The 15,796-nt window shown below is 38.5% G+C and overlaps 1 protein-coding gene across 1 annotated transcript in view; it reads right to left on the bottom strand.

Annotated features, from left to right (window-relative positions):
• Positions 1–15,796, bottom strand: part of LOC136858525 (transmembrane and coiled-coil domain-containing protein 4) — a 153,772-nt gene that overhangs the window by 11,036 nt on the left and 126,940 nt on the right. Inside the window, exon 12 of the mRNA XM_067138128.2 lies at positions 9,764–9,909. Coding sequence (XP_066994229.2) covers positions 9,764–9,909 — 146 coding nt within the window. The remainder of the gene's footprint in view (positions 1–9,763; positions 9,910–15,796) is intronic.

Below are 15,796 nucleotides of genomic sequence, written 5' to 3'. Positions count from 1 at the left end.
TTTGGCTACCCTAATCAAAGTTGCTGAACTGAAAGAAGTTTTCACTGGAAACTGACGAAGATTCCCCTGTAAAATTGAATATAAAGTATCAAAATTTTGAACTCGCGTACCGGTAATTAATGCAGTTTCGCGGTCTAACATGCCTGCCTCTCATCCAGAGGGCCCGGGTTCGATTGCGACCAGGTCAGGCAATTTTACCTGGATATAAGTCTGGTTCCAGGTCTACTCAGCCTACCTGATTACATTTAATTGTGGAGCTATCTAACGGTGAAATGACAACCCCGATCTAAAGAGCCAGAAATATCGGCCGAGAGGATTCGTCGCACTGACCAGGCATCACCTCGTAATCTGCAGGCCTTCGGGCTGAGCAGAGGTCGCTTAGTAGGCAAAGGCCCATTGGGGCTGTAGTTTGGTTTGGTTTAGGAGTTTTTGTAAGATTATAATTATACATATTTCATTTTTATGATGTTTAGCCAAATTGTTGATGGTTTTCATTCATTCCCGGATTTTCCGTTTTCCCGTGTTGTAGGCTTTATTTTCATGGTCCCTCGAAAAACGGAGAATCGAGGTTTCACTGTACCTACAATAAGTTATTGGTCCTTTCGAAAAGTACTGCATAACAAAAGTTAGAGAGAATACAATTTCCGATCATTTATGTTTTATTGTTAACGGCGGTAGCTGTGTTGAAACACCGGATCCCGTGAGATCTCTCGAGTTAAGAAATATTGGGTGTGGTCAACATTTGGATGGGTTGCCACACGTTGTTGGTGGGGGGGTAAGGTAATGGAGGAGCGGAAAGGAACTGGCCACCCAACCACACGTAATCTTCGGCTCAGGCAAACCTCTGCGGAGGTTCAGACCTGCCTTCGGGCAGAATACACCCTTACCTTTATGTTTTATTCAGTTTTACCGTACCGACTATGATAAGAGTGGTATTTCAGAGTCGGAACAAAACTAAATGTGAAGGCCTACAATATCGAAAGCGCATAACAATCATCAAAAATGACATTATATTGACCATTGTTTGTTTGTTTGTTTGTTTGTTTGTTGTGATGTTCTTAGTCTCTTATGCTGCCACTCAACTCCGATAGATGGGATTACTGCTGCGTACAGAGTATAAAAGCCTGACTGAATATTGGCGGGAAATAGCTGGGGAGTTAGAAAACTTTCTTCTTTGGCATTCCATTCCTCTGGTTCATACATTTCCTGATACTGCTGGTACGTAACACACTGGTTCATCATAGTATTCCAGGCAGAGGCTCACTTAGTAGTAGTAGCAGTAGTATGACCTGGTCTGGAATTACAATTTAGGCCTACTCCAAATTACAGCACCACAATTCACTAAATAATTCAAAATTCAACTCTGAAAAAAGCCGTTTCTTAAGAAAAGCTTCTTCTGCTTCACTTTTATTATTTCGGGGAGGGGAATGAAAACCTTCCCTAGGTCCAAGTCAGATTGTTTCTTCACCCGCCAGTGTAATGAATTGAGATTTTCCAATTCATCGTGTATTCCTAGGAAACAAAGTAGTAAAAGGGCATAGTTTTTGCCCTGAGACTCTCCACTATTCGAAACCCCCCGCCGAAAAAAAGATGAAGAGTGTTCATGGATCACAGCTGTCTGCAGCTTGGTCATTCCAGGTCTGAAAATTTGTATTGTTAGATCGGAAGCGTAGGACTGTTTGTTAAAAGTGAGAAAATGCATGGTTTTTCATTTGATTATTTCATATGAAAACATTGCTTTTAATCGTGTCATTCCTACTGACATCATTGTAATGACCTATGTTCATTTCAGTTGGGAAAATGACTAAGACAGTCTTTCTGAGGATGTAAAAAGGCAGATGGAGATTGAGTGTCTGCCATTATAATGCTCCTCAACTTGATTGTGACTGATGGTAGGCAAGCGGGCTTACCGTTACAATGACTATTCCCTAACCCAGTCTTCGTATGAGAAAAGACGTTTAGTGACTTCCCCGTCGCGTTTCTGGGGTAACGTTAAGAGCTATGCAATATAATACAATCTTGCTCACAATGTGTACACTACCTAACATAGAATTCTGTTTACAATGTAGAATTCCGTAGTGAAGCACGGATACATCAGCTAGTAAAGAATATACTATACTTCAGGCAGTTCCTATCGTGCGACAGGTGGGTGAACTGCTCACTGCCACCACGTGGAGTATGATTGGCTGTTCTACCGCTAGTGGGAATAACGCCTCTGTTGGCAATGGACCCGCCTGCCCGCTTATGGACGCGTCCACCCACGGCGTGCAAACCGCCCGTGTAGACAACTCTACAAATGCCCCATAGTTCTCTTCCGCAAGCGGGTTTGTAGCGGGCGAACAGCGGCACTTTACCTGCTCGTGGAGAATCAGCCTTATCAGGTCTGAGCTAAGATCATCAAAGCCTGGGGACTTCCCATTTCGGATGCTCTTTAGTGCCGTTTCTACCTCAAGCCATGTTAATGGGTGTTTGTTGTTTTTGGCTTCATCTACACTACATTCATTGGTGGTAGGGTTGCCCTCATCTCCGTTTAACACCATGTTGACGTACTTCATTTTATCCCTGATCCCTTCCTCTGTTCGTATTAAGCTACCATCATCTGTTTCCAGTGCAAAGATGTTCATATATTCATTTCCTTTACTGTTTACTATTTTGTATAGTTGTTTCCTACTTCCTTGACAGTCTTCCCCTATCCTTTAGTAAAGTCATTCCAGCAATTTTCCTTTTCTTCCTGGATTAGTCTTTTTACAGTCAGTTTCTTTTTCTGGTATCCTGTGCTAGATGTTCAATTTCTAATTCATTTCGTCTATCATCTTTTTTCTGTTTTCCGAGGTCTAATTTTCTTTTCAGTATATTTCTATCTTTTACTGCTGTCTTCACTCTGTCATTCCACCAAGGTGTTTCCTTCCCTTTTGGTGTGGCACTTGTTTTTACGCAGATTTCCGTAGCTTCTTTTACAAAGGTTTCTTTGAATAAGGACCTTTCTTTTTCTACTCCCCCTTTCTCAGTTTTGGGTAATTTGGCTGTTATCCTTGCTTCATAGTTTCCTTTCTTCCCCATGTTCTTCAACAGCCATGCCTTGATCTTTGACATTTTCTTTTGTTTAATTTTGGGTACATGAACATAGCAGATGGTCGCTATCTAGGCACTCTCTGGGTATGACTTTAACATCTGTAACCTACTGACCCGCTTTTCTATCAGCGATGATGAAGTAGATCATAGTCTTCAGCTTTCCACCCCAGCTGTATCTCGTTATTCAGCATAGTATCACAAATAAACCTACATCACTAGCATGGGACCCAAAGCTACGTCTTTTGGCATTAGGCACCGCTACAAGAGTAATAAAAATATTTGACAAACCTGGTGTAGAATTTTATGGGCAGCATACCAGTCATGAATCAACTGTTACAAGACTAATTTTTCTACCAATTAAGAGAAGAATAGTTTCTTTATGTGATGATAATTCACTGCACTTTGTGGGAAATCAACAATAGTTCACTTAAAAAAGTCGAACTGCAGGTACTTGAGGGAAAACTGGAGAAGAAATCAGCCATATGCCTGGAATCTGTGGGAGAGAATCTTTTGTTGGGAACAGAAGGAGGCAACATTTATTGTTGAATCTCAAGAATTTCCTCATGTCTGAAACCATCATATATAAAGATGTTGTTAAGCAGAAAGTTCCAGAAGATTAAAAAATGAAGCCAGAGGCAGTGGAAACAATAGCCAAGCAACCTGGATATGCAAACAGATTTCTTACAGGTTATAACTGTGGACTAATGGTCCTCTGGGACAGGAAGATCTCTGGGACAGAACAGACATATCAGCACACAGCAGCTCAAAAGCGTGTGTTGGCACAAATCAGGAATGCAGTTTGCTTCTTCACAAAATGACGACTGCAGCTATGTAATTTGGGATGTTAATGTTGGTGAATGATCTTTAGGACAGCCCGCAACTGTTTATGAACCATTTCCTTGCAAATCATTCACAAAGTTGTTTTGGAGGAAAACTAAAAATGATGACTAAATGAGTACAATTGGACTAGACAAAAGAGTGACTGAATGGGTGGCTATATTTCTAAAAAATGAAACTCAGAGAATAGGCGAAGCTTTATCTGACCCTGTAATAATTAAGAGGGGAATTCCTCAAGGCAGTATTATTGGACCTTTATGTTTTATTATATGATATGAGGAGTAAAAAGTGGAATCAGAGAAAAGGCTTTTTGTGGTTGATGTTATTCTGTACAGAGCAAAAAATAAGTTACAAGATTGTGAGCAACTGCAAAATGACCTCGATAATATTGTGAGATGGACAGTACGCTACGGCATGATGATAAACAGGGTTAAAAGTCAGGTTGTGAGTTTCACAAATAGGAAAAGTACTCTCAGTTTTAATTACTGCGTTGATGAGGTGAAAGTTCCTTTTGGGGATCATTGTAAGTACCCAGGTGTTAATATAAGGAAAGATCTTCATTGGGCTAATCACATAAATGGGATTGTAAATAAAGGGTACAGATCTCTGCACAGTGTTATGAGGGTATTTAAGGATAGTAGTAAGGATGTAAAGGAGAGGGCATATAAGTCTCTGGTAAGATCCCAACTAGAGTATGGTTCCAGTGTATTTGACCCTTACCAGGATTACTTGACTCAAGAACTGGAAAAAATCCAAAGAAAAGCAACTCGATTTTTTCTGGGTGATTTCCAACAGAAGAGTAGCATTACAAAAATGTTACAAAGTTTGGGCTGGGAAGACTTGTGAGTAAGGAGACGAGCTGCTCGACTAAGTGGTATGTTACAAACCATCACTCTCATTTTTGTTCCATATTGAAAACAGTGATCTCACTTAGTTTACAAAAGGAGTATATTTATTACCCCACCTATTCAATAGAATTAGTACCACGTTATGTGGTTAATTAAACATAGAAAATCTAAATATTATGGGGACATGTTTCCCCTTCTTTTATTGGGCATCATCAGCCATATTAATTTAATCTTAAAACAAACATTGTCTAGAGGACAATGACATTTATAATTTGTAAAAATTGAACTGTGATTTCTTAGATATTAATATTTTGGAATAGTAGTTATAAAATATGATATTGGGACACGACATATACAATACATGTTAAAATCATTGTAAACAAATTTAAAATCTTGTCCAAAAGAAAATTTGTGTCATATAAGTATCTAAAAATGGCACATGTGTGGTACTGAAGTGGATCCTCTTCGTAAGAAAATTGAGCGTATACTTGCTGGGGCAGTTGTCAACATAAGTTTTCAATAGACTAGAATGGTTGAAAACTTGAGGTGAATTTTGTTTATATTTTGCGTTCCGGCACTAAAAACTGGCCAAGAGAAAAGGCGAATGTTATAAAATTATCTTCATTAAGTTGACTGATCTAAAATATTATCTTGATATAACCAATGCAAACAGACGATGTGCTGGTTGAAGCTGCTTTTTGAGACGAGTATTTCCGTGAATTTGACAGGTAATGTTTGATTATCACGTGGAAATGTAGTCCTTCTAGAAGATGTGGAACACCGAGGAAAAGAATGTTGTTATACTGCAAAGGAACAAAAAGACGAGTTTGATGTGTGTGTTTAAATCGCACGTTAATGTCCAAGAATTATGTATTATGTAAAGTTGGTACTTACTTATTTGCCGTATTTATGTCTATCTTACTGTATCAGAAGCATTGGTCTGTCTGGAGTTCCTACTTCTCATGTTGTAATGATGTGATTAGAGGAAGAGGGGCATGCTGAAGGGAAGCGGAGGTGGGCGGAACATTACATGTCGATGTTAATGTGGGAGGGGGATTGTTTGGAGGGGTAAGTGCAGACTTAGTATTCGGTGAGATAAGGGGAGTTTTTGATTCAAAGAATTTAAATATTCGTGGGACTCTGTTCTGCTTTGGATTGACTGTTTTTAATAGCTTAGGCGTTAACGTATATAAGGGACTCTTGACTTCCGTATCATCATTAAGGTTTCGATCTTTATTAAATGTTTTGTCCAGAAAAATATATATATTCTCTAATTCATTTAGAAGTTTACCTTTGTTTGTATTCCTGATTATTGTGGGATCCTTTTCTATTGAAGTAAAACGGTGACCTGTTTCCTTCATGCGCATGCTCATTGCCCAATATTTATTGTGCTTTTCCTCATTGAAGTGTTCCATGTATCTTATAAAGAAGTCTGTCCAACATATGAAACTCCACATTGGGAACATGTTAACCTGTAGACTCCCGAGCCTGAATATTTATTGTTATTATTATTGATTTTATTATAATTTAAAAATATATTTTGTGTTGTGTTGGTTGTTCTAAAGGCTATGTTCATAATTATTATATTTGTTGGAAGTGTTAGCAACCATTCGTCTATTGAAAACTTATGTTGACAACTGCCCCAGCAAGTATATGCTCAATTTTCTTATGACGAGGATCCAATTCAGTACCACACATGTGCCGTTTCTAGAATTTTATATGACACAAATTTTCTTTTGGACAAGATTTTAAATTTGTTTACAATGATTTTAACATGTATTGTATATGTCATGTCCCAACATCATATTTTATAACTACTATTTCATAATATTAATATCATAAGAAATCACAGTTCAATATCTACAAATTATAAATGTCATTGTCCTCTAAACAATGTCTGTTTTAAGATTAAATTAATACGGCTGATGATGCCCAATAAAAGAAGGGTGAAACATGTCCCCATAATATTTAAATTTTCTATGTTTAATTAACCACATAATGTGCTACTAATTGTATTGAATAGGTGGGGTAATAAATGTACTCCTTTTTAAACCAAGTGAGATAAGTGGTATGTTCCGAGCTGTCAGTGGAGAGATGGCGTGGAATGGCATTAGTAGAGGAAAAAGTTTGAGTGGTGTCTTTAAAAGTTGGAATTCAAGAGGACAAATTGGGGCAAATATTTCATTATAGGAAGATGAATTAGGGACTGGAATAACTTAACAAGAGAGATGTTCAATGAATTTCCCACATCTTTGCAATCATTTATGAGAAGGCTAGGAAAACAAGAGACAGGGAATCTGTTACCTGGGCAACTGCCCTAAATGCAGATCAGTAGTGATTGATTGATTGATTGATTGATTGATTGATTGATTGATTGATTGATTGATTGATTGATTGATTGATTGACCTTCGACGTCCAAATCTTTATTATACATCGTTAGCCGCAGAAGTCGACTGTACAGTGCCTCTGTGTTACGTCAGTGGTTTTCGAAAAATGGTGAAGACAGAATGACATTCTAAAAGCTTCTACAAAAATGTTTCTCAAATCCGCAGAATGGCATCCAAATAATAGGCCTACTATCTTGAGCTAACTGCAAGGTCGACCATAATGTACTGTATTTCTGAGCCCCAGCTGCGCAGAAAATGTCATTCGAATTGGAATAGAAAGGATGAGACCTTTAGAATTCTTAGAAAGGTCACAGTTACTCGATGACAAGAGTTATTATGTATCTACTGTATCTGATGCTTAGTAAAAGTAACCATTTTTTGAACAGCAGAAATATTTTAACGATGGATCGTCGTATTGTACAGACACGCAGAACAGGTATTGCCAGCAAATTTTCACCGAGTTCTCATTGATATTATGATGCCAATTTTAAGTTAATGATTATTAAACACGTTGAAATGAATAATTGTGTAGTGGCAAGAAAATACAACATAACTAAAGCCAATGTTGGCATTAGCGTGAAGCCAAATATAGCTTTAAAAATGCATATTGTAGGCCTACAAAATATGCATTTAGTGGCCCACAACAAGAACACTTTACAGAATTCGAAGATGAAATTGTGAGGTATGTGCACGAAAAACTCAAGGGCAGAGTGGCCATATCACAGAGCACGAAACTCGTTGGGCTTAACGTCCATGTCTATTATACTGTACATCGCTAGCTGCTGAAGCCGGCTGACACCGGCAAGCGAGACGTGTCTAGTGGGAGCCAGTTGTACCTGATGCTTAATAAGAGTTTTATAGGCAACAGGAATACTTTCGTGATGGATCGTCATATTGTAGAGACACGTGTATTGCTGGCAAATTTTCAACGGGTTGTCTTCAATATCATGCCAATTTTAAATTAATGGTTATTAAACCCGCAGAAATAAAGAATAATATTGTGCAGCCCCAAGAAAATATGGCATAACTAAAGTCAATGTTCGGCACTGGCATGAAGACAAAAATATTCTAAAAATGCATACTGTACAAGAAAGGCATTCAGTGGCCCACAACAAGGATGCTTTAACAGTAGCAGTGATTGGGAATTAGAAGTGTGGGGAGGGGGGGCACAAAAATATGTAGACAACAAACAGCACTCAAACATAACAAAAAGTATCTGGATCCAATGAATATAGCCAGAGGTGGGGTGGGGGGGAAGACATCAAAATTGAAAAAAATAATTGCTATAAAAAGTTTCTGATGTCCCCTGAGCAAATTTCGATAGAGATGTAAAGGTTGACAGTCTACCAACTTAAGTGCGGTAACAAACGTAATATACAATAAAACCAAAGGAACAATAATTACGCATATATTACAATTACAGTAAATAGAAGTACGGTGTGAGTATAAAATTAAAAAGTCATTTAGTATTTGACTACATGCTAACAAAGTAACACACTAGATAGAACAGACACATTGACCGAGTGAGACTGACGAATGCGGCTAACTTTCGTTAAAAAAATATACCCCTGCTACCCTTCGCCACAGAACATGCTACACATTGCTCCGTGGGTCACCACTACTTATTGTGGTGCTGTACAATTTTGTTACCCATGACAAACGACATGTTGTGCGTGATTTTTCTTAATAATAAAAGAAATTAAAAGAAAGAATTAGCTGAAAAGACAACAGGGTTTACACATTAAAAAAAAAATTCTTCCCAGTTTCAGGTGGCTAAAATGGAATAAAAACTTAATTTTTGCTCCACAAAGTGGGGGGAGCAACAGCCCCCTCCCCCCTGCAATCGCCGCTACTGCGCTTTGAAGAAGTCAAACATGAAATTGTGGGGTATGTGCGCAAAAAACACAAGGTTGGGATGGCCATAACATGAGATGTGATATAAATGCAGGCTCGCAAATAGGAATTTCAAAGGCAGTATCAGAAACCTCTAATGGAAATCATCAGGGAAGTCAGTAGGATTTACATGATACGTGTCTGTGTATTTATTTTATATCTCAAATTAAATTTGTTATAAATAAAATTATGATTTCACAAAGCACTTTTTAAGCCTGGTTTAACTTTTTTGAAGGAAAGAAATGGGGGATGTCATGTATTCAGGGCCGTCTTGGATTTGGAGAAATACGGTAATATCTGTTAACATAGTTTATTTATTTATTTATTTCAAACCGTGATTCTCCTTTTTCATAGTTAATTCTTGGTTAGTTATTAGATGATACACTATTTATAGATTTAGTCAGGTATGATTTGAATTAAGTATTAACAATGAGCATAAAAGAGTCTCTGGGGAAATATGGAGAAAAAGGACTGAATACATTGGGTTAGAGGATATTGCTGTGAATCAAGCTACATACATCTTGTCCAATCAGCTCTTACAACAGGCAAGTGTTAGTACTTTGATCAATATACAGTTCCTTTCATAGTAATGGCTATTAATCTGTAGCCTGCTACCAATGGCATATATTTACATCACAGAATGCCACCAGAATGCAGTACACTATAAGCCATCGAAGTAAATGAGACTGGCACACTAGACACAACGGTTGATTCCATAAACTTACACTTTGTCGTCTTTTGGTAGGAGAACATCCAGGCAGATCTGAACTAGATTTTGTTAATTTAGCTTCCAACTCAGTAGCATCTTCATGGGTTCGAACACCAATGATTTTCAGAATAGCTCCAATTTTGTCAGGATATTCACTGTGCCCTACAACAAAATATTATTACATCTGGATCAAAATGAAATGAAATGTTGTAAGCATATGAACATATGTAAGAGTCCCTTCTCAGTTTCATTTCAAGTTGTGGTGCTGCTGCTGCTTCATTATAGGGGCTTGGCATATCACAGTCAACAGTTTCATGTATTTAGTGAATGTGAAGTTTGTCCTATAACCTGTGCTGTATTGATACCTGTTCTGGTGAATATTTGTAATTCAGTCATATATATATATGAGGGTAATCCCAAAAATAAGCTTCCCTATTTTTTTATAAATACAGAACTCTGTTCGTGTGTCTATTGGTCACAATATTGTGAAGAGTGTTTCCCGCGCTCGCATAAATAATGTGCACGCCGAACTGAGGCACTCAGTCTTGGCATAGCAGCCGTTGAGAATGGAGCTCCCGCTGGATGTTACCGCCAAGTGCAAAGTGCGCACAGTTATTCGGTTTTTGAATGCAAAAGGTACTGAACTGATTGAAATCCATCGCCAATTGACACAAGTGTATGTTGAGTCATGCATGGATGTCAAAAATGTTCGTAAGCGGTAAAGAGAGTTTGCAGCAGGTCGGACTGAAATTCACGATGAACAAAGGAGCGGGAGACCATCAATTTCCATTGAGACAGTCATGAAGGTTGAGCAAATCATGCGTGAAGATCGGTGGATCACCCTGGACGATCTCTGCACTTTGGTTCCTGATGTTTCTCGAAGCGCCGTTCACAGAATTTTAACGGAAAAGTTGAAATACCAGAAGGTTGTGCAAGATGGGTGCCACGCATGCTGATTGAAGACCACATGCGGCAACGAGCTGATTCTTCCCGCGCATTTCTTCAACGCTTTGCAGCCGAATAGGACAACGTTTTGGACTCAGTTATCACAGGTGATGAAACCTGGGGATTCCACTTTACACCTGAGACCATGCGACAATCACGCCAGTGACGGCATCCCTCTTCGCCAAAGCCGCGGAAATTCAAGCAAACACAGTCTGCCGGTAAAGTCATGACAACTGTGTTTCGGGATCGAAAAGGGGGTATTGTTGGTCAACTTTATACCCGCTGGGACCACAATTAACATTGACCGGTACTGTGAGACCCTGAAAAAACTCAGACGGGCAATTCAGAACTGGAGAAGAGGAATCTTGAACAAGGGCGTAAACATTCTCCATGACAACGCTTGCCCGCACGTCGCCCGGCAAACCATTGCTCTTCTGCAACAGTTTCAGTGGAAGATCATCACCCACCCACACTATAGTCCCGAGTTGGTGCCCAGTGACTATCACTTGTTCTCTAAGTTGAAAGAACATTTGGCTGGAAAACAATTTAGCACCGACGATGAGGTGAAAGATGAGGTTCACAACTTCCTGAACAGCATGGCAGCAAGCTGGTATGTCATGGCCATACATCAACTGTCACAGCGTCTACAAAAATGCATCAACCGAAATGGTGATTATGTAGAAAAATAGCCAAATGTTCAAGCTGTAAAATGATGTAAACCATTGTAGAAATAAACACATCTATGTATTTATAAAAAATAGGAGACCTTACTTTTGGGATTACCTTCGTCGAAAGGCAGCAACATGAACAGGAGCATATAATAGGAGAATCACAATGACAGGTCAGTATCACAACAGAGAGGAATAGGAAGAGAGATAGGAAAAACATAAAAACCGCAAATGGACAATCTCTACATCTTCACATAGATGGGCTCTCTCCTCATCAATTCTAGTTCTTCTACATTGATCTCTTTTTAGTCCCCATCGCACCCCTTTTTCTGGTATCCTCCTGTGTTTCTAGCCTTTTACTACCTATATTCATCTTTTTGTCCCTTTCTTCTTCCTGTGTTTATCCTTCTTTCTTATCATACATCTCTCATGTCAAGAATGAAGATATGCCAAGAGTCTGTGAGTGTTTGAGGCCTACCCTCCTTATGAAGCCAGGAAGCAGAAAGGAGCTTTTACTTTAGCATAAAGCAATAGTGCGACAAGGCAAATATCTGAACAATATTTATTAATGCATGCAATTTCACTGACTGATTGATTCACGTTAAAAGACATTACGATCTAATTTATCAGCTCTATAAAAGAGGGGGGGGAACTGACTATTCCACTTCCAAATCAGAATTGATAATCTTGTTGTTTTTCACTTTAAAACTTATAATTATCATCAGCCACGAAAAAGGTTGATTCATGTAAATAAAAATGTAAAGGCAGAAATTATCTTGTATGTTCTAACTATCTAATTAAAAAAAAAAAACCACACACACGGGCACGCGCGCGTAGTTTGGTATGGTTTGGTTTGATATAGACTTGTGACCATTATCGCTGTTTACTGAGTGGGCTGCTCACACTACTGCAGCACTTGGGAATCTTTGATAACAAGCTGGTCATGACTCACTTATCATCTATACTTCTATGAAGCAGCATAATGGATATTGTTTCTGACGGCTCCCAGAATTTCATCAAAACTTCCAATATTCATTCTGAAGTATATGTAATATCGTTTTTCATGTTTCTCAAACTGGGGAATCAATGTATAAAATTCTCCCAGTTTCTCTCTTGACATGTTTATATTATGGACCAAAGTGCTGCTTTCTTTTTTTTTTGGCCTATATAAATCTGGGATTAACTAAATAATCTGTGAAATTCACTTCCTGGGTACTTAGTACAGTAATGCTGCGCATACTGCAATTACATCCAGCACATGCCATGACACATCACTTTCAAACTCTGTGGTTTCATTGTTTTCACGAAATGTGGCACCAGTGAGCTACACATGATGCAAGCTCTATCGGAGACAATAGAAACTGACCTCCATCCAATAAGAACACAGGAAATGGTCGCATTTCAGAGACTGACACACTGTCCGTTCAAATTTTTCTGCATACATACATACATACATACATACATACATACATACATACATACATAATATATTCATACAAACATACATGCATACATCATCTTTATAGACTGTTATGCCTTTCAGTGTTCAGTATGCAAGTCTCTGTGAATTTAATAACTGCTGCCACAATTCTCTATTTATAACTAATTAAATCATTAGATCCAAGTCTAACCATGGTTGTATTAGTCTCCCTCTACTTCTCTTACCCTCCATAAACACACAGTTCATTATTCTCCTAGGTAATCTATCCTCCTACATTTGCCTCACACAACCCCATCATGGAAGACTGTTTATGCGTACATCTTCATCCAATGAGTTCATTCCTAACATATCCTTTACCTCCTCATTCTGAGTACCCTGCTGCCATTGCTCCAACCTGTTTGTATCAGCAATCATTCTTGCCACTTTCATTTCAGTTACTTCTAACTTATGAATAATATATCCCAAGTCAGCCAGCTCTCACTCCCGTAAAGCAAAGTTAGTCTGAAAACAGACCAGTGTAAAGATAGTTTCATCTAGGAGCTGACTTCCTTCTTACAGAATACTGCTGACTGCAACTGCGAGCTCCTTTACTGGACCTTAATTCAAATTTTACTTACACTACCATCCTGGGAGAACGCACTTGAAATTATCTACCTGTTCCAGCTTTGTATTCCCAATATGACATTCAATTCTGTTGGATTTCTTACCTACTAACATCAATTTTAGTCTTGGAAAGGCTAATTTTTATACCATAATCATTGCACATATTTTTCAAGTTCCAAGATATTAGACTGCAGGCTTTCAGCACAATCTGTCATTAAAACCAAGTTGTCTGCATAGGCCAGACTGCTTACTATATTTTCAACTAACTGAATCACTCCCTGCCACTTAATATATTTCATCAGATGATCCATGTAAACTATGAACAACAAAGGTGAAAGATTACAGACTTGTTTAATCCCTATAAGTATCTTGAACCAAGAACTCTTTCTACCATAAATTCTCACTGCAGCCCAATTGTCACCATAAATGCCTTTGATTGATTTTAATAATCTACCCTTAATCCCATAGTTCCCTAGTACGGTGAACATCTTTTCCCTCGGTACACTGTCATATGCCTTCTCTAGATCTGCTTCCTCCCGTAGCATTTTTCAATTACCTGGCGTACACTGAAAATCTAATCCTGACAGTCCCTCTGTGGTCTGAAACCACATCCAACTTACTCTCAACCACTGATCACACCCTCCCTTTTAAAATCCTAGTGAACACCTTGCCTGGTATACTGATCAATGATATATCCTGATAGTTGTTGCAATCCTTCCTGATCCCTTACTTACAGATAGGTGCAATTACTGCTTTTGTCCAATCAGAAGATACCTTCCATGCTAATCTTTCATCCCTGCCTTCCCACTATACTTCACATTATAGGCCTAATTTCGTCTATTCCTGCTGCTTTATGATAATGGAGTTTATTTATCATCCTTTCCACTTCCTCAAGCTTAATTTCTCTAACACAGTTCTCCTCCCCATGAGCCACTGCCTGCTCGATCTGCATCCGATGGCTGCTTATACTGCCTGCTCATTACAGTTTTTTTTCTTTTTGCTAGTTGCTTCACGTCGCACTAACACAGATAGGTCTGATGGCGACAATGGGACAGGGAAGGGCTGGGAATGGGAAGGAAGCGACCGTGGCCTTAATTAAGGTACAGCCCCAGCATTTGCCTGGTGTGAAAATGGGAAACCACGGAAAACCATTTTCAGGGCTGCCGATAGTGGGGTTTGAACCTACTATCTCCCGAATACTGGATACTGGCCGCACTTAAGCGACTGCAGCTATCGAGCTCGGTTTACAACATTTTAACATGGCACTAAATGAAACACTCCTTTTACAAATACCCACAGCAGGTGGCAGCACCAACCGGCTCCGAACCTGTCGGAATGAAATAGATGGAAATAGGGTAGTACTGTACTTGTTTTCAGTGAAAATGGTGTATGGCTGCGTGCCTTTCTGCAAATCAAAGAAAGGGAAACCAGAATGCCGTGAAAATACCTTCAAGTACAGAATTGCGTCAAAAGAGGTTGAGTATTATATCCAGGGAAGGAAACAGCACGGGAAGTAAATTGATTCCTTCTGACTATTCCGTGGTTTGCAGTCTACACTTCGTAAATGATGATTTCAAAGTGACCAGCAAAACGCGAAAATTAAAAACAGGATCTGTACCCAGCCTTTTCCCTGATTATCCAGCTTATAAAGAACAGCTAATTTCAGCAAAGAGGAAGAGAAGGGATTCAAGCACAGAGACGTCTAACAAGAGCTCTTCAAACCATTGCAGAAAATGGTAAGCGTTATATAAGGTTTGAAGTATTACTGCAGAAAATGGTAAGCGTTATATAAGGTTTGAAGTATTACATACAAAGTAATATAATTTCTGGGTACAATTGTACGGTTAATGTGAAGGTACATCATAGAATAATATGCTGTCATAGATTCCATTACAAAACGTTTGTTAGTAGTATAAAATCGTTTCAATATACTGTTGTTATTATTATTATTATTATTATTATTATTATTATTATTATTATTATTATTATTATTATTATTATTATGCATTACGCAAGTAGGGCCTATTTAGTTGTTAGTTGTTTCGGTTTTACAGTTATAGCTAAACTAATGTCAGGTTCTCTATCTTTCTCTTTCCAGTCGACTCTCCATTTATGGATACAGAGGTAGGCCTAAATACTAGTAACAACGAACGGTGTGAAGTTGGTTGTCAAGATGATATGTTGGATGACAGCAGCATGGAAGGTCTAAAGAGAACAAATAAAAGGCTTCCTGTTGCGCTATTCAAAATGAAGAAGAGAATATTAGATCCGGAAGAAAAATTACACCGATCAAGTAAACAGCTTGAAGATTGTAATATGCAACTTAAACCACTGAACATTATAAAGAAAGCTGCAGGTGAAGGTGTTGAAAAGGCCATTTATCTTCAAGATC

This window comes from Anabrus simplex, chromosome 1, assembly GCF_040414725.1.
Source record: "Anabrus simplex isolate iqAnaSimp1 chromosome 1, ASM4041472v1, whole genome shotgun sequence".
Lineage (NCBI taxonomy): Eukaryota > Metazoa > Arthropoda > Insecta > Orthoptera > Tettigoniidae > Anabrus > Anabrus simplex.
This window is presented reverse-complemented; position numbering and strand designations above follow the sequence as displayed.